Consider the following 18,903-nt stretch of genomic DNA (forward strand, 5'->3'; position numbering starts at 1 on the left):
CTTAGGAACCAAAATTTGTGTTTTACTCAACCAATATAAGCACACGAACAGCAATCTACATGCATTTCTATGGTAAACAATACCATATTATTGAATTCAATTATAAACAATATCGGTCTCCAGATTCTGTACCCACCTTTTCTCAAGTGTTGAATACTAGTATATATACACTATCCATCTCCAGAAAGCAAACACATTTGATTTTCTTTCTGATATTTTCACTATACCTCTCTCACCTCAAAATCTGACAAGATCAGGGGAACCATTTCGACAGCCAATAGTACTTGAGCTTTATAATTAGAGCAAATATGCCATAGCACGGGAAATGCATCAATCCAACTGCAGCATACCTACAAAATTTACACATTGCAGAACAAATACCTTAGAAATCTCAAGCTTCAATTCTTAAAATTAGTTAAAGTTAGTCTGCTACAGTTTACAAACTCATGACGTTAGAGATGCCGGGAAGGCTAATCAAAGAACAGCTTTACTAGCCCAGATGAGATGATGTTATATTATTTTTCATGTTGTTGAAACTTGTCCGTTTGTTCAATTCTAAATCCTATTCGTTTACTTGCTGGCCTGTAAAATTGGATCATGATTGTCAACATTGGATCACTTCTACTCCGGTCTTGGAATTAGAAATACATCTCCAGTAAATTCAAGGTGAGAGAGAATCGATTAAAATGCCATTTTCCAATTCTAATTATCATAATTAAAAAAAAGATAATTATTGAATAAGAATCAAGCAAAATTGGATAGCATTAGGGAACAGAGAAATAGCCAAATTGGCTTAGTACTATTTGTTGATTTATGATCTACCCTTTCGTTTAAGCAGAAGGACATCATACCAAATCAATATATTGTAACTGGCATAAAGTAGAATCCTACCACATAAATATTTACATACCATAAAGGAGCAAATGAAGATGACAAGTCTAGAAATGGATATGGCCACCTGTGAAAACAGCAGTATCATCGCTGTGAGGGAGCTCATGCGAAATTATTCAACATAGATAAATATCAAAAGAGATCGAAGGTATTTTTACCAAAGGGAAACACAAGCATGGATGATCCACTGGAAAATCACAAATATAACTGTCCACAGAATAAAATAGCCAATCCGGAAGAATGGGAACCACTGGAACCAACAAAGACCAATTGTAAGTTTATTATTTTTATCAGACGGAAATGGAGAATAACCATCTGCTTAAGGCATCAAGGAAAGAGACTTACAAAGTTATTCAGGATTGTCTCTCCAAGGAGGAAAACAGCATTTACCGAGTGCATACTAACAATAAGCTGCAGTGGAGAGGTGAAGGTGAACCTCAAATAATGGGTAATTAAATTAACAACTAAACTCCATGTTATATAGGAAGAAATTATACCCTATAGCTGGTATTACAGTTATCAAGATGGTATATAATAGGTCTTCCAATGTGAATATGTCTAATTATGTGTAAGCCAGTTGGAAGATAATCATCTACATGGTGCATCACCCACAAAGATCTTCCTTAAAGTCATTGGGTTCTGACTAGTAACTTTGGACTTAATTCTTTCTAGCATGATGAAGAGATTTAGATGCATGATTGCAGATTTCAAAGATTCATACAAATTTTTTGTTTGAAATAAACAAGAATTGATACAATTCTCCTCTAAACTTCGGGTAATAGGAAGTCAAGACTCCTCTTTAGATGACATTCAAAACCTACTTAATTGAGTAAAAGTTCTTCATCAGAGTACGGTATGAAATACATTTGGATCAATATCAAAAGTTCGAGTTAAATTCAGTTTTGGCTACATGATGGTCATAGGTTTAGAATTAAACAAAAATGTGAAACAATAGGTCACATACTTACAAAATTTAGGTCGAAATCTTTGGAAGCCAGAAATGCATAAAGAATGAGCCAAAACACAATATCTGTAAGTACCACAGCTCCAATAGAAATCTATTTACAAGTATGGGACAATGAGAAAAAGAAAAATCATCAGTTTACCTCTGAAATATTTATACACACCATTATATATTCTTCAAAAATTAACATTCAGAACATCTAAACAAATACATGGCCAGGCCAAGAGACAATAATCTTGTCACGGCTGCAGTTCCATCATCTCAGTGTCAGAAAAATCATCAGTTTACTACTGAAATATTTGTATAGGGACAAATATATTCTTCACATTTCAATACTAAAAACACGTAAACTAAACATAAATACAGCGTAACAAACAGTGGCCTCCGCAGAATGTTGAAGTAACTGATCATTTCATTGCATAAGATGTCATTCATTTCACTACTTATGCATTGAAAAGGAATTATGGCTGGCTTCAAAACTGATTTAACCAATACTAAATATCCATAAAACATCCAAAAAAGGAGACCTCAGAAGCATCTTATCTCAGTGCCATCTGAACATTTGGGCGTACAGTATACCTAGATTTGCTAATATTGTAAGTCTATAAAAAAAACTTCAGTAAAAAGCAGTAACGTTCCATCCATGCAATCATTTAGCATTAAAACACGCTAAGTCTTGAAAGTACCAGTTTCTGAAAAGCATAATAAGAAGACGCTTGGAAACCCATCTGTGTGCCAAATCCAAAAGTTATTTGCTTACCTGGAAAATAATCTGGACAACATAACACCATATGCCTGCAGTCTGGAAGGCAGAGGGTTGTTCGATTGTATTTAAAGTCTTAGACATGTTTGCTATATCGGCAGTTCCTTGAAGTGTTGGAGGCGTGTATGTGCCTTGTTCCGCATCTGAATCTAAATGGCTGGGTGCATTATCACCAGCTCTCTTGTGATACTTCAAGCATCCGTATATGGAGAATGAAGATGCAAGCTACAAATTTAAGTTGAGAGCATCAACAATTTAATGGAAAATAGTCAAGTATTTAGAACACAGAGCCACCAAATTTCTAGAACTAATTAAAGATACGTAAACCAAAAAATAGAGATATTGAGACAAGGGTTCCGGAATTGAATGCCAAAACATTACTTTCAAGTATTCTTTCATTCCTCTAAAACTTTGCATGATGAGTAAATCTAGCACAATGCATTCATAAAGTAAAACTGATAAGTTCAGGAGACAAACCCCAAAATATATTGTGAGTAAGGTGAATGTCCACCTGTTAAGCACAACATGAAAACAATATAATCAGCAAAATAGTTGCACTTTTCTCTTGGCATCAACATGAAGCCGTTTATACAGAGAATATCTTGATATGTAATGCGAGCAATCTTGTTTACTTCAGAACTTTCATATACAGATAACAGGAATCTAAAACAGTCAATCTAAAATAACTTAAGAGCAAATTAAATTCCATCTCGACTTTTTCAGAAGTTATCTGCTGTCAACTATAATTGTTCCAGGGAGTAGTTCCAAATCCACATTTGAAGTTGAGATCAACCATGTTGTCCAGGAGTAAATCCATGTATGTTTTAAGCAACTCAAGCTTGCAAGATGCAGGAAGCAATTAAAATTATTGTCTATCTTATAATGACATCCAATAATATAGGATAGATGACTTACTGAGTATAAAAGTAAAATATACCAAACCCATCTACAATGACATTTGCAGTGAGTAATGTCAAGAGTGTGACAAAAGCAACCACTCGAAAACCAAGCAGCCAAGCAGGATGGATTTCTTTCAGACATGTCTTCCAAGTTTCATCCTCGTACAAAGTCTCTGGTCCTTTTTGCTGATTTTGTCTCCTACTATCTGATCTTCTGGAACCTTCATATTTCCATATAAGGATTGATGCAAAAATCATTGAGAGTAAGACAAATATTGCACAAAGGAGAAACCTCCAGTTCAACCAGTAACTTAAGGTGGTTGTATCGGCAGTCATGATGGGCTGCCAAGTATGAGCTGAAGATCCTGTTAAGAAACTCAAGAAATCATTTCGCCTTGACCCATGATTAATCATCTTTTTCTTATTATCTGGTGCTTTTTACTTAAGAAAAAATTAAAAGCATATATTTGCTATGCAGATATACAATGAGGGTGAAAAGTTCACAGGAGAAACTATGATAAAATTAACCAAAGATACACAACTAAAACAAATTCAAGCCAAGAAAGGACATTAGCTAATGGCAATATGATATAGAAACAGGAAAAAAAAAAAACCCAAAATCCTTCTAAAAAAAGATGCATTTGTCCATGGAAAGGAAAAATAGTTGAACACCAGAAAAATCATTGTGGGCCAATTGTCACTAGAACTTTTTCACTTGCTGCCTCATTGCAACAAAACGTGGTATTTGGAGATGAAAGAGGTTTCTATGAAAATTTAGAATGAAACAGAAGAATTGGCTGAGACAGTAAATACTTTTCTGAATGATGGAAAAAAAAAGCAAACAATTAATCTAAACAAGGACCCAAAATTATGAAAAAGAAGAAAGTGACTTGACAAGTCGCCAGGATCATGCATTCAATGAGGTCTCACAAATCAAAAACTTCAATTGTACAAAATTTAGAGACTAATCTTCACATAAACAACTCAAAAAAACTATGTTAGAGGAACAAAAATAACGAAACTAAGCAAGAATACTAGGAGCAGGACATAAAAAATATAAAGCGAATAAAAGATTCCTTGCTTTATCTGGGTTTTACCCATAGAGCTAATATTACAATTACGTTAAAGAAAAGATTAAATAATTGATATAAGGTGTCGGTTACGTAGACAAAGAAAGGTGTGGCGCTTACAGTACCGAGAAGAAAATGAAATGCAGAGGAGTATCGGGTAACAGGAACCTCCACGTAGAAGAATATGCTCTGCTTCTTCTTTGTATCTCTGTTAAGAACGTAGTATAGTACAGTTTTACCTTCTTCTTGAAGGAAATTTAGTTGACCCCTTGTCTGGTTTTGGAGAATTATCTCAGTCGAGAGAGAACAGAAGAGAAGAGTAGAGAAGACAGGAAGGATATCATTTTTTTGAAGAGATTTTTATCCTTTTTATTGTTTGTTTTATTTTAATTGAATGTATCACATATGCGTTTTCTCAGGAAAAATTAAAAAAACCCACAATGCGTATAAAATTAAGAGGGAATTGTGGAGCAGGGCAATTCCTCGTGGAAGATGTTGAGAGGACGAGCAGAGCCTGTAGGGTTTCCCGATTAATTAAAACTCCACCAACACAAATGCGAAAATGACAAACAATTACCCAATCAAATGATTCATGATAATTAATATTACATTTGCATATTCACTTTATTAGATATTAATTATGTATTTTCTAATGAATGTAAATATAAACTATACCTGTGCATTTAATACTAATATCTAATGGTTTTAGCCCACATTTCTTTTTTTTTTTTTTTTTCCCCTTTAAGTCAAAGTGCCAGTTCCCTTTTTTATTTTATATAAATAAGTTTTATTTTGTACAAACTTTTTATATATCATATTATACTAAAAAATAATTATAATAAATATAAAATATTGTTTTAATAAAAAAAAAAAAAAAAAAAAAAAAACTACAACTGTACATCCAACAAAATCTGTAAGCATCAGCCTTGCTGTTGAGCAGAGCCAACAAGCAATTCAACTACTCTATTTCCTTTCCTGTCTGAACTTCCTTGTTATCCGATCAACCTTTAGTGAACCCAGTGGGATTGAACTCCCCTCATCTAATAATTCACATTCAACATCATCATCAATATCATCATCACTGTAAAATTCATCTTCAGCATATTTCTCAGTCTCCCAAAACTCACTCACTGGACTCCCACGCATGTCTTCCCCAGATGAAACTAAAGCTTGATAGGAATGTTCTGCAATCTGTGACGTGCCTCCAAATTCCTCAACCTTCTTTAAAAGATCATCAGGACCGAGATTTAGCTCGTCTAGCACTAATGCCTTGCTTGACTCAATGGCCCTTTGCCAGAGGGAGATCATTTTAGGGCTTGAAATCCCTCTACTTAGTTCAGGCTTCCAGAAATTGTTATCTCCCTTGCCTGAAAAGCAGCATGGATGTATATATCACCAGGAAATCAAAGGAGTAATGCAACGATACTAAACATAATTTATTTTAAATATCATCAACTACTAGTATAGAGCAATTGCGTGATAGAAGGATATCAGTATTCTCACAGCCAGTAAAGGGACAACAAAGACTGAAATGCATATGGAAGATTTGACAGAAATACAACCCCAGAAAAATCTACAGGAAGATAGAGACCTTCTATTCAGTAAAGATAATTTTGGCCAGATCCAATATTCAGATTTTCAGTCAGGACAAGAGAAGGAAAAGAAAATGCGAGGAAGTGGACATCAAATAAGCTGTTTCCAAACAATCAGCCAAGCATGCAGTTTCTAGGAAACTGCCTCTCTTGTAATGTCTGATATGGACCACTTAGAATTTTTCCAAATAGCACTTTGCACTTGTAAAAACCTTCACCAAGAATCCCAAAAATATTTACAAGATGCAAGTCTATTCTACAAAATACTTGTTTATCAAATACCAGTAGCTAAAGACAATTGTGCCTGAATTCTACTGAAACACATAAACTTCTTTCAATACTTTAATTGTATTGTTGACTTGTTTTTAACTGCTCAGTAGTTCCAGTCATGCCACAGGGGAAAAAGAATAACAACATTCTAATTGCATTCAGCAATGCGTACCTGAACCATCAAAAACTTCTGCATCATTAACATTAGCAGGACTTGAAGCTGAAGGTGCTTCTGCATACCTTGATTTCCAATCTTGTCCCCTCCACATCAGTATCTGCTCATCATCAAAAGATAGAAGCACACAAGGAACTAATTCCTGCAAAAAGGAAAAAAAAAGGAAAGAGTTGGTAAAACAAATAAAAGGGAAATGACCCTGAAGACTGAGACAACCACTGAATAAGAAAACACTGCCAAACAGAGTCCTATACACCATTTACACTTTCATGACTGCTAATAACAGGGGTTTATATGCGTCCCACTAGAATGATCCAAGCCCCTAATCTAGCTACAGGACCCTGTAGAGAAAAAATCGACAGAAACTTTGCAAGAGTTCCTCTGGTTCTTTCTTCCTTCCTGTCCTATTTTGGTAATTTAGCTTTGGCCCATTGGAGGGACTCAAAGATCTGCTTGAGTTTAAGGTACTCAAGAAACGCGTGAAGAATCCTCATATTGATTTTGTTACATGAAATCATAACTTTTATTACAATAACTATCAAATAATTGCTTCCTGAAGATTAGGATCTGTTTTATCTAGTCCAAGCAGTCAAACAAACCAATGAAACTGCCCACTGAACGGTGGCAGTTAATAACGACAAGATACTTACATAATGAAACCTATAATATTTAAGATATGCTTGCACATCTGTTAGCACAAAACAAGCCTATTACTATGTAGGATTTAATAGTTATCTTCTTCCTACATTTTTACTGCCTACTATATTTATCCTGGCCACACTTACATACGACCAAGAATTTCGAAATGCGTTCACCCGTAACAACCACATACAACCAAGAATTTCAAAAGGCTATGAAAGCCAATAAACTCTATGAAAAATTGTTAGCCACTTATTCTAAGCTGCAGGGAAAAAAACCAATAAGATACAGCATACTGATTACGCTTTTCCTACAGAAACCAACAATTATGGTTGCTGATACTTGTTATTAGTAAGAAGAGCCCTTAGCTCAACAAACCAAAGCTAAAATTATTGTGAAGCCCTATGCCTGTCCGAAGCTTGGTTGGGTGAAAGAATTTTATACTTGAGAAAACTGACAACAAAACAAAAGTGAAAACCCCAAATTTCCAATGAATTAGGATTAAATAAGACCCAGCAGCAGTCATACTATGTGGAATAACCATGTGGCAGGTGCAAAAGCTGTTAAAAAGTGCTATGCCAAGAAGCAACCATCTTAAGTTCTTCCTCAAATTACATGTATTAGTAGCTACGAAGAAGTTAATAGATCCCTTATCACTGGTGTCAGACCTTGTAACTTCTCATCATAATTGTTCAAACTTTGTAAATGAAATAAGGAAAATGAAACACTCTAGAAATAACTTCAAAGGCCAGATTGAACACCGTTTATTGAATCATTTTAGATCATTAATTCTGGAGCTCAAATTTAGTTGTTCAAAGGTTAACCAATAATTTAAGGGTTGAGGTTCCTCATTCTGCAGTTTCTTCCATTGCACTTGTATTGCAGGCCTTCGGTGCCGCATGGCTAGTACAAATACAGGCCTCATTACGCAGTCTCAATAAGAATGGTCAAATATAAATACACTTATGCAAAAACAGCTGAATATAAAAGCAGACCTTAAGCTTAGCACCTAACTTCTTGTAATCACTTGCATGCATTCCCTTGCAGTCAATCTTCACCAATGGACTTCCTTCAAAGGCATCCCTAACATCTTTGATGAGGGAAATATATACCCCATTTTTCGCTGCAGCATGAAAGAAGATATATGAATTTTTGCTGAGATGTACTAATAGCATATCAAACAGTTCTTGTATGCACATTTCATGCAAAAGAATTACAAATATACAGGTATTATCAGTTTTTTTTTTTTTTAAAAAGGCTAATGATCAAGAAGCTTTCGTGGCACATTGATGCCACAAAATTAACTAACATCACATATAAGGATATGAATTTCTACAACATCATTATTTGAATATCATAACTTACTGTCACAATGAAAAAAATGAGAAACTTCTATCTCCCATGAAAATTTAAAAGCTTTTAGACCTGTCAATTTGAACAACTGCGACAGTACCTTAACAAAGAATAGCTTGAACGAAAATGTATATTATGAAATTGCTAATCCAATAGGAAATATACTTCATCTTCTACCACTTCAAAATGTATGGTAATGGAGGTAATGAAGCTAGAAACTTTTTATCAAATTGCATTTTCCTTTCAATGATGAAAGCTAAAATGTATCAAACTTAGGTTTCATGGACCAACTAACCTCCTATTTCTTTCTTTTACTACAGAAAAAAATGATCAGGAAATAGAATCTTCAAGCTAAAATCACCTTGAAGAATCAACTACAGATGATTTACTGTAGGTTTTTGGGAAAAAATTTACTTTATTTTCTCATATGTTTGATATTGTTACATATGAGGTATATATACAGAATTCCTATACACAAATAAAGAAATTACCTTCATAATAGAGATTCTAATTAATTACATCATTATGGAGAAGATACCGGATAGAGGAAAAAATATATTAACTAATTAAGCAGCAAAAATATTCTAGTCAAGATTTACCTAATTTGCATATTGGCAAGAGAGATGTCCCCTTTTTCCTTAACTCATCAGCTTCAGCTTTTGTCAGTCCTTCTGGAGCTTCTTGGATTAGTTTTGGGTAAACTGGAGTAGCAGGTTTCCAGATCATCACTGGGTACTGTGGACGAGTGCGATAATTGTAGTTCCTACCACGAAAAAGATAAACTACTCCACCAACTCGATGAATGATTTTCCCCCCAGTTTTTTCCTGGAATATGAATAAAACTTTAGGAAAACAAGGTTACAAGTCTTGGTCTAGATTCTTATAGCCAAGTTTTAAGTGCTTAAGGGTATATATTTAGTTTGACCATTTTTTTCTTTTTGATTTTAGCAATCAGAATATGCTGTGGCCTCTTTTCATGTCCTAAGATTAAGTCTTCTTGCAGTCTGACTAAATGTAGCCATCCAAGCCAAGATTAAGCAATTCAAAAATTTTTTTTACAGTATAATCACAGGAAAATCGAATCGCGGATGGGCTGACGCTTGGTTACTAGCAAGCTACCCATGGGAGTTAGTTTGGCTATCTTTTGGCAAGGAGAAAATGACAAGCTTTGTTATTCATGGGAACAACTTAAGTACTTATTATCCCTTCTATACATCTCTAGAAATAATCATCCAGCACAAAGATGGTCAAAAAGGTTTTAGTGCCAGTTGGCCTAGGCTTGTGCTTTTACTACGACAGTAAAATTCTTAAGGAAAAATGACTTTAAAATAACTGTTTAACGAAAGATGGCCAAAAAGGTTTAGTGCCGCATAGTTAGTTTTATTGTTCTTTTGTGAGAGTAAATGCTGAAGCAAAAACAACCTTTAAAAATTGCAACTTTTTGACAAAAAAGTAGTTTAACATTTGGTAAAAATTATCTAATAAGATATTGTGGATATAGATTTACAACGGAAGTTTAAATTTTATTTGCAAAGGAAGAAAAATTATGAAATATGGTTGGCTCTTTTATTTTATCGAAGTACATATCCATTGAAAATTCTAATACTAGCAATTACATCCCTTTTGGATGTTTGATTGATCAAAAGTACCCAAAACCAAACATGAACTAATTGGATAGGCTTGTTAAAGTCTTCATTTTTCTTTTGGCGGTTTGCATACAAACTTTAAATGAAAAAATTGGTTACACTGGGACTACAATGAAATAGCCCTTGCACATACTTATACAGAATGTGGTTTCTTTCCATACAGAGCATAATGGCAGAAAAGAATACCAGAAGGTGCAAATTGAAATTTAAATGCAACTTAAAGTTAAGTTCAGGATAGAGGAACAGTACACGCACTGGGTATTGCATTATAATAATGTCATCACCACTAGTCTAATAATTCTTCCACAAGAACAGCAGACGCAGTGCTTAAGAATCAGTTTTCCATTTTTTTTCCCCAAAAAACTCAGACTTCCGAGACGATAATCTCAAATTCGGAGCCCTGCTACTTATGCTGTCCACCTCTCCAGAATTAAAATAAAGAACTTTCAATCAATGAGATATGCCGCTAAAATTCGATAATACCTCAAGGTGTCGACAAACGTTATCCATATCCACAGTTGGCACTCCTTTGCAACGAACCTTACAAACGCGCCGCCGTTTCCAGTGCGTATGTACCAACTCCAGCATGTTATGCGTCAATCCGTCCCTTCCTACGCTCTCCAATCCATTAACCAACAAAATTCACCTTCATTGAGAACAAGCAAGTGATCTATACACACATTCTTAAACAACTTACCCAGATTAACCTGGCGATTATCATGCAAGTGAGCCTTAATAAGCATTTTGATCTCCGATTTGGTCAAGGGTTCGCCCAGAATCTCTCCCCTCGTCTTCCCTTCCTTGGGATACTTGCCGAAGGGGAAGGGGCCCGGCATTTCCACGTACTTCACACCCCTCTTCCCGGGCAGAGGCGGGTTGAAAGAATCGAATAACGGAATATTCTTCTTTGATTTCTTCAATGGCGCTTTCCCCGTCCAAGGACGCGGCATCGTCGGCGGCGCGAACGGCAGGAAAGCCGGCTCGCGGATTGCCAGCGGCTTGGCCTTCGGGGTCTCCGTGTAGCTATATTGGAACTCGAAAGGAGCTCCAGGAAGAAGATATGATATGCCGGAATCCCCGAGGACAACGGCTCGGTCTCCGTCGGAAGATATAACGCCATCTTGAACGGGCTTGTAGTAGTGCGATTGACGGTGGGGGAGCTTAAGGGCAGGGTTAGACGGGGGTTTTGAGGATTTAGAAGAGTTGTTTGGAGGGATTCGGGACTTGCCAGGGGATGGATACTTGGGAATTGGTATTGGTGGTGCGGGAGAGAACAAAGTGGAAGTTGTGGTGGTGGGATCGTTTTGGGGCGGGGTCGATGGGAGAGAAGGGAAGAGGTTGATGCCATGTAGAGATGCCAAAATAGCCATTGAAACGAGGTCACCTGATTTCTTGAAGTGGAATAAAATTCTCAGAGTACTCAGAAGTGCAGATAATGTGTTTCAGTTCCTGGAGATTCTGGTACGTGAGATTCTGGTAGTCCTTGTCGAGGGAGCAAAGAAAACTACGCAGACAAACATGATATTTTGGGTCCTTTAAAACGACGCCGTTGTTCTATTTAATAAACGGTGTCGTTTATTGTCAACCACAAAATGTAATAAGGAAACCACGTTTATGAATACAACGCTATTTACACTTTTAACCTTTTCTCATCCAACGGCTATAATTCCACAGAGGTGCATCAGCATCAAGTAATATGTATCCGCAGCAGACCAAATAAGATCCCAAAACCCTAATGACCAAAGCGCCACATATATAATCGTCTCTATCTTTTTAACATCTCACGACTCTCTCACAATATCCCTTGGTGAGCTGAAATCCCATCTGCTGCAAAATGCAGATATTCGTGAAAACCCTAACCGGGAAGACCATAACCCTAGAGGTTGAGTCATCGGATACGATCGACAATGTGAAGACGAAGATCCAGGATAAGGAGGGAATCCCACCAGACCAGCAGCGGCTGATTTTCGCAGGGAAACAACTCGAGGACGGCCGCACGCTCGCGGACTATAACATCCAGAAGGAATCCACACTGCACCTGGTTCTTCGGCTCAGGGGAGGTGCCAAGAAGCGCAAGAAGAAGACCTACACCAAGCCCAAGAAGATCAAGCATAAGAAGAAGAAGGTCAAGCTTCCCGTCCTTCAGTTCTACAAGGTGGACGACAGCGGCAAGGTCCAGAGGCTCAGAAAGGAGTGCCCGAACGCTGAGTGCGGCGCCGGTACTTTTATGGCCAACCACTTTGACCGCCACTATTGCGGAAAGTGCGGCATGACCTATGTTTACCAGAAGGCTGGTGGCGATTAGGTCATTTTCTTTTTGTTTTTATCTGTTTTCTGCTAGTCGTTGTTTTCGTTAAGGTTCTGATACTGATAATCTGTTACCGATTTAAGAAAAGTGTTTTTGGTTGAGCCTGCTGAATTTTTATGGATTGGATGATTAATTAGAGGATGGATATTGGGAGATAATAGTAGTTATATCAGTATAATTTCTAATGGTCATCCAATGGTTGATTGTTTTGGTTGATTCTTTTGGTAAGCTTATACCAATATCATATTGGCAATACCTATCATTCCGCACTCTGTTATTCTAATTAAGAAGAGGGATGGAAAATATTGATTGGCAGTTTCAGTTGATGCAATAGTTATTATGATTCATTGGATATTGTTTTCAATACAAACCTTACAAGATTTTGAGGATCAAGTGGGGAAATTGCTGGTCCATTGTGTTCTTTATGTGGAATGAAGGTGATCAGTATGAACTTTCTTTTGGTTTGTACAGCTTTCTTGGTGTTTAGATGTTAAAGTTAGAAACATACCATGCCTTGACCAATACTTTTGTTGCCCCCTGTATCATTTTTTAGGAAGTTCAAAGCAGGTGAAGTTTTGATTCTATCGTGAGAGTTTCAGAAGCGTCTCAATTTTTATTGGTGCTAGTTATATGCATGTGTGTTTTTTTTAAATCAGTTGGGATCTGAATGCTGCATCACTTTGACAGCTTAGGACATGCAATAAATCTGAGTTTATTGCTAATTGTCTATATCCATGACAGGTTTTAGTGAGGTTTTTTGCCTGTTCAAATTGTGCTCTTGTTGTGTTATGATCCTAATTGTCTGTGGGAGCATAGTTCCTGGATTGTCAACATGTGAACCATCTACTTTTTAGGCCCCTTTGGTATTCAAAGGTTACCCAGATTTTTTTTGTTTTTGGACTGCATTTGGTTTGATTTTCATTCCATCATCACTTTCCTTAACATTTTGGAGAACATGTTTTTTGTTTAATCCTATTCTTCATTCTCATCTTGAATACAGTATTTGTGGAAATTCTATTCCCTCATTAATTTGTAGGAACTAAATTCCTACCCTGAAGAATTGAAGGTGGGTTAGCAGGAAGACAGAGAATGAATAAGGTGTGAATAGAAATAGAAATTGAACCCAGTGCAGTCTTGGGGGCGCGGTTGGTCTAGGGAATTATGGTAGTCGTGATTTAGTTATTTTAGGTATTGAGGCCCCTGTATCTACCTAGTAGTTAGCACTTGTCACTTGGCAGAGGAAGATGCTTCAAGTTGCACATTGTTATCATTATCATTTTTAGGCTATGTAGCATGGGGGCTGGGAGGATTTGAATCTATACAAAATAAGGATATGTTTTAGCTCTGCTGGTTACAATTTGTATTTTAAGGAAAAATTAGGTTTCATTAGAAAGCAAAAGTCAAACTAGATTTTATTGGAAAACAAAATCAAAGATTCTGTGGCTTCTATGTTTCCATCAATTTAAGGTGAAAAGTTATTCTTCATTTACCCTTTGCACTTAAGACTGTAGAGACTGCATTCGGTAGAAAGAACATTGTCAACTCTGCGCCACTCCATATAATCATCTGCCTTAATGGCATTTATAGTGTATAGTGGCACACAATCCTCCTCCAAAGTATACTTTTTGCCTAATTTGGTTAGAGCCCATCTTATGTTTGATGAATGATTGTAGACGTACAATCACTCAGGACCTTTCTTGGCCGCACAAAATAGATTCCTGGACGAGGATGGAACAAGTGAGTATAGAGGAGAGCACATGATAAACTCCCAAAGTGAATACAGTAGCAGTACAAAGTGTGGGTTTGTCATACAGCACCTTATCTTTTGTTTGGGTTCCGAAAGTGATGGGTTTAGAATACTTCATTATCTAATTTATCTTTTGCTAACTTTTTAAATTTCTTGCAGGGTGAATAAGAAGATATTTGCTATTGTTTATTTGATATGTATAACTTGCTTTAACTGGTATGTCAATCTAATATTGGTATATTGTACGATAATAATTTAAATGTTAATTAAAATTTCTGAAGTGACCAAGAAAAAAGTAGAAAAAGACACCCATATTCATATGTAACTGGTCCATCTCATCGTCTCTGCTTGAAATACTAAAAATGTCGAACACTTTTGTTTATTCTTCTTGAGAGAAGAATATAACGATGGATGGATGGGCTTCGTGTCTGTTTCGGCTAACTCAATTTAGTCTTTTTATTTATGTACTTGTAATATTTAATTCAAACTAACACATTTTGAGGTTGGGTCTGCATATTAAGCTATTATAATTGAAGTCTATCGTAAGTTTAATCCAATTCAAAATCACATTACAAAAATAATTGTTAGAACGAAGCAAAAGAGTGTGATAGGATTGGATTATAGGTTACGATATACTACTAGTAATTAAAGTTCTTAAAAGTAAGTTTTAAGAATATTATAGTAGTAATACATAGAAGACATAATAGGTGATGTCCTTATAGTTTTAGGACACTAATGTTTACACCACATATCTTCTTTCCATTGTTGGGAAATCCATGCATTTGTTTTTAGATAATTGGAAAAAAATTATAGAATATAATATCATATCACAACTGAATGTGATAAAACTATATAATATCATATAAAATAAATATTTCTTGCTTAATTTCTCTTAGCCTATTATTTTTTGAAGTGGAAGGAAAAAGAGACTTAGAAGAATATTAATATATTGCGTGGTATTCGGCTAGCGTCAAATAATTTCCTCACGTCAAGTCAACAGTGGCTCCTAAATTTTGTTCTCTCTCAATAATAATAATAATAATAATAATATCTCTACGGTATTGATTGGACATTTTGCTCGACTCATTCCTACCCACCCTCGGGATATTTATTCTCTTTACCTAAAATAGATATAAGATTTTTGTTCCACCTCTATTGGTCCCTCCTTGTTAGTAACAATATTTCAAACTAAACATAATTTGTAATTACTTGTAAACTTCATAAACCAAAAGTATATATATATATATATATATATAGGATTGATTCATCATAAGATGTGAGATTTGGATGATGGGTTTTGGTCTGGATAATTCACGTGCAGTCACATGGTGGGAGTCAAAAACACACACAGACAATTAAGGAGAAAAGGAATGAGACCTCTACTAAATGAAATGGCAAGTAGAGAGCACAGAAAGTTGGACCTCCATGTCAATTATATTTACTCTCTTTCACCAAAAACAAAATTACTAAGATGCTTCTTTTCCTTCTCAAAACAACCCTTCTACAAATATTACCCTTCTTTTTTCTCACAAATATGGTAAAAAAATTTCCCTTTCACTTTCACTCTAAACTGGCTACCTCAGTAAATGAAAGGAAAACAACCCATGAAACAAACAGGCCGCTTCACTGTCATTTAGTAATTTGGACCTCTGCAGGATTCAATCAAAGGAAGAGGAGACTGAGGTTTACAAAGTGATGAGCATTATGAGATCATTTATTCCTCACAGCTCATCCATGGATCTCTATCTACCCACTTATGGAACCAAATTAATAAGCAGCTCAAAAATGCTTTCTATCTACATAAATATATGTAAACAGACCATTATAAAGGGTTAATCTTTATGACTAAGTTATTTTAACACGTATAAATTCAGTCCTTGAGGCAAAATACCCAACATTATCTGAATAGGGTGGTCCTCTTTGTCTGCTTTCTGTCTCTCTAAAACGCACTAAAACACACACACACACACACACTCACACATCAAGCACAGTATTATGTCAAATCTAAACCATCTCTTTGATCTCCCCGAACAGATTTGTTATGTGCAGTGTGGCTTCTGCACAACTATTTTGTTGGTATATGTTGTGTTTCATATACTCTCTCTCTCTCTATATATATATATATATGTTAGTATGTATTTTCCAGCAAGAATCTACAATGATTGGTCTTTTTTCTTTTTCTAGTCTTCTTTCTTGGGCTTTTTCCTTTTCAATGATTTTCAACATATGAGCGCAGGTAAGCGTACCGTGTAGCAGCTTGTCCACGGCGGTGACTGTGAGATGTGGATGCTGCACAAGCCTCCTCTCTGTCAACATGATGAAATCTTCATTTGTCCCACTTCATCTTCTTCTAGCTTCTCTTAGCCGTGATGGTGAGGTATTTTAATCTAATTTTCTGTTCACAAAATTTCATTACATAACCAACTTCAAGTATGTATATATATGCAGGACTCAAATGAATAAACAACAGCATCAATTTACCAATGACATACATACATATCTAAATATATGTATTTATATGCGTCTGTATTTTCGTCCATCTTTCCAGGGCAAAAAAGAAGCGAGTCCAAAGGACGGAGATGGGTGCAGGAGGTTGGACAGGCAAAGCCCATCCATGTTAACTTCCTCAGACTATGAAGAGGAAGATGGAATCCATATAAATCAAATAGTTAACAAACGTAAGGATGTCCATTTTCGCTTTTAGTTACAAATAATACATAGTTAAACTTGTAACATTCCAATTCTAAATGTTGTTGAAAACATATGATATGTGTATATAGCCCCAGAGAAGAGACAAAGAGCTCCATCAGCCTATAACTGCTTCATCAAGTAAGTAAATTTCTATGTTGAAAGTAATAAGAAGTAAGGCCTTGATTTAGCTTATTGGAACTTTAACATTGCTGGTATACATATTTATATACATGTACATATATATATATATATGCGGGTATCGTGACAGGGAAGAGATAAGAAGGCTTAAGGCTCAGAATCCAAACATGACTCACAAGGAAGCCTTTAGCACTGCTGCCAAAAATGTAAGTTTTCTTAACAGAACTCAAATATCAATCATGTACTCCCAATGAAGACCTAATCTAAATCTGCTTAATTTCAGTGGGCTCAGTTCCCTCCAACCCATTACAGAAAAGATGTAGAGTGCGGTAAAAATCAGGATCCCAGCGAGACGACATGGAACTCTGATGCTCTTGAGGTATATATTTCTATGTATGTGATTATAAGCATCAACATTTGGTTAATACTGTACCTAATTATGTACTTACGATCATTTAAACACATCAAGCAAATAATGGTGGATCTTGTTTGATATATATGAATTACAAAGTGGGTTGTAGTTAGATATGGTTGCTAGCGCTAGCTAGATGGATAATATTAGTTTGTTTTTGATGGGTTCCCATGAACTGCAACTATACATTATATGGTAGCTAGGTAGGCTTCACTTTGGCCATGGAAGGAAATGATGTAATTATATTTTTTGGAAAAGTCAAAACCTACTTGCTGCTAATTTATAAGATGGATGAAGAAGGACCACCAAATTCCACTTTTTCAAAGCAGCCCAGCTGCTCTGTGATCTTCCATGCTTAATTGTGTACCTTCAAGCACTCTTTATTAAATTAAACAAATATTTTATATATATACTAATGATTTGTTAATGCATACCAGTGTAATTAAGGCATGTAATATAATAAATAGTAATTAACTAAATAGTTAATTTGTTATTTTTTTTTTTTTTTTATAAAAGATAGAGAATTTGAATTAGATTATATTAATGTGTGATTTCATTTAGAAATTATATTTTATTTTGTTACAATTGATATCTATCTATCATATACTTAATTAAATATATAAATTTTTAGTGAAAACATGAGGCATGTTATGTAAGTATTCTCTATGTATATATATCTATCCCCAGTTGAGGAGATAAATGGCAAAAGTCCTCACTGATTACTCGTCCAGTCTACAAGATAGTTGAAGGATTATATACTATATATATAGCTACTGAAAGTCACGAAAGTTTATCTAATATATATATAGGTAGTATGTGAATTGGAGTAACGTATACTGAGAGGTGCATGCGTGGGTTTCTGTTGTGAAAAATTGCAGGGCAGTACTGCTGGGTTCCGCGAAAGAAAAGCTCCAAGGAACTCCATTTGGGCAAGAACACCTTTTGATCAGTGAACAAGGAAGACTTACAAATATAAACTGTCATAAGAGCTAGGACACCAGAATCTTCTCTCTCTCTCCCATTTAGGAATTAGGGTTTTAGGGTACGTAGCCTTTATGAGGGTAGATGCTCTCTTGGGAATGTGGTTTTCACTGCAAGCTGATTTCTGACTGAAAACAGACTTCAATTTTCTAGTGCGTGATGTATGATTCATAAAACATATATATATATATATATATGTTTTTACTTGTTCGCAATTTAATAGTAAATTAATCAAGTTTAAGTTTATATATATGCATGTGTATATATGTATAAATTAAAATGGGTAAGGTGTTTACTATTACGAGCAACCGGCAATTATATATACTACATAACGATTATGGATGGTTTTGTGATTGTGCTGTGA

General features: G+C 35.5%; 4 protein-coding genes across 4 annotated transcripts; 2 read left to right on the top strand and 2 right to left on the bottom strand.

Annotated features, from left to right (window-relative positions):
* Positions 1-36: 36 nt before the first annotated feature.
* On the bottom strand, positions 37-4,701 carry LOC110813149 (uncharacterized). Its single transcript, XM_088210253.1, has 8 exons — positions 3,534-4,701; positions 3,096-3,129; positions 2,616-2,843; positions 1,860-1,949; positions 1,237-1,302; positions 1,050-1,141; positions 911-958; positions 37-350 (listed from the first exon to the last, which is right to left on the bottom strand). The coding sequence occupies exons 1-8, from the start codon at positions 3,929-3,931 to the stop codon at positions 254-256; spliced, it is 1,053 nt and encodes a 350-aa protein (XP_088066379.1). The 5' UTR covers positions 3,932-4,701; the 3' UTR covers positions 37-253.
* A 626-nt stretch (positions 4,702-5,327) lies between these two features.
* On the bottom strand, positions 5,328-11,753 carry CAF2 (RNA-binding CRS1 / YhbY (CRM) domain-containing protein). Its single transcript, XM_088210255.1, has 6 exons — positions 10,960-11,753; positions 10,746-10,873; positions 9,216-9,441; positions 8,259-8,386; positions 6,622-6,766; positions 5,328-5,954 (listed from the first exon to the last, which is right to left on the bottom strand). The coding sequence occupies exons 1-6, from the start codon at positions 11,630-11,632 to the stop codon at positions 5,551-5,553; spliced, it is 1,704 nt and encodes a 567-aa protein (XP_088066381.1). The 5' UTR covers positions 11,633-11,753; the 3' UTR covers positions 5,328-5,550.
* A 270-nt stretch (positions 11,754-12,023) lies between these two features.
* On the top strand, positions 12,024-12,671 carry LOC110813157 (Ribosomal protein S27a / Ubiquitin family protein). Its single transcript, XM_022040187.2, has one exon. It carries the CDS (start codon positions 12,097-12,099, stop codon positions 12,565-12,567), a length of 471 nt encoding a protein of 156 aa, XP_021895879.1. The 5' UTR covers positions 12,024-12,096; the 3' UTR covers positions 12,568-12,671.
* A 2,964-nt stretch (positions 12,672-15,635) lies between these two features.
* On the top strand, positions 15,636-18,789 carry INO (Plant-specific transcription factor YABBY family protein). The gene is made up of 7 exons (XM_022040186.2): positions 15,636-16,393; positions 16,554-16,694; positions 16,866-16,995; positions 17,098-17,146; positions 17,277-17,352; positions 17,430-17,525; positions 18,437-18,789. Exons 1-7 carry the CDS (start codon positions 16,313-16,315, stop codon positions 18,509-18,511), a joined length of 648 nt encoding a protein of 215 aa, XP_021895878.2. The 5' UTR covers positions 15,636-16,312; the 3' UTR covers positions 18,512-18,789.
* Positions 18,790-18,903: the final 114 nt, after the last annotated feature.

The sequence above is a fragment of the Carica papaya genome, chromosome 8 (assembly GCF_054855325.1).
Source record: "Carica papaya isolate Zhongbai chromosome 8, ASM5485532v1, whole genome shotgun sequence".
Classification (NCBI taxonomy): domain Eukaryota; kingdom Viridiplantae; phylum Streptophyta; class Magnoliopsida; order Brassicales; family Caricaceae; genus Carica; species Carica papaya.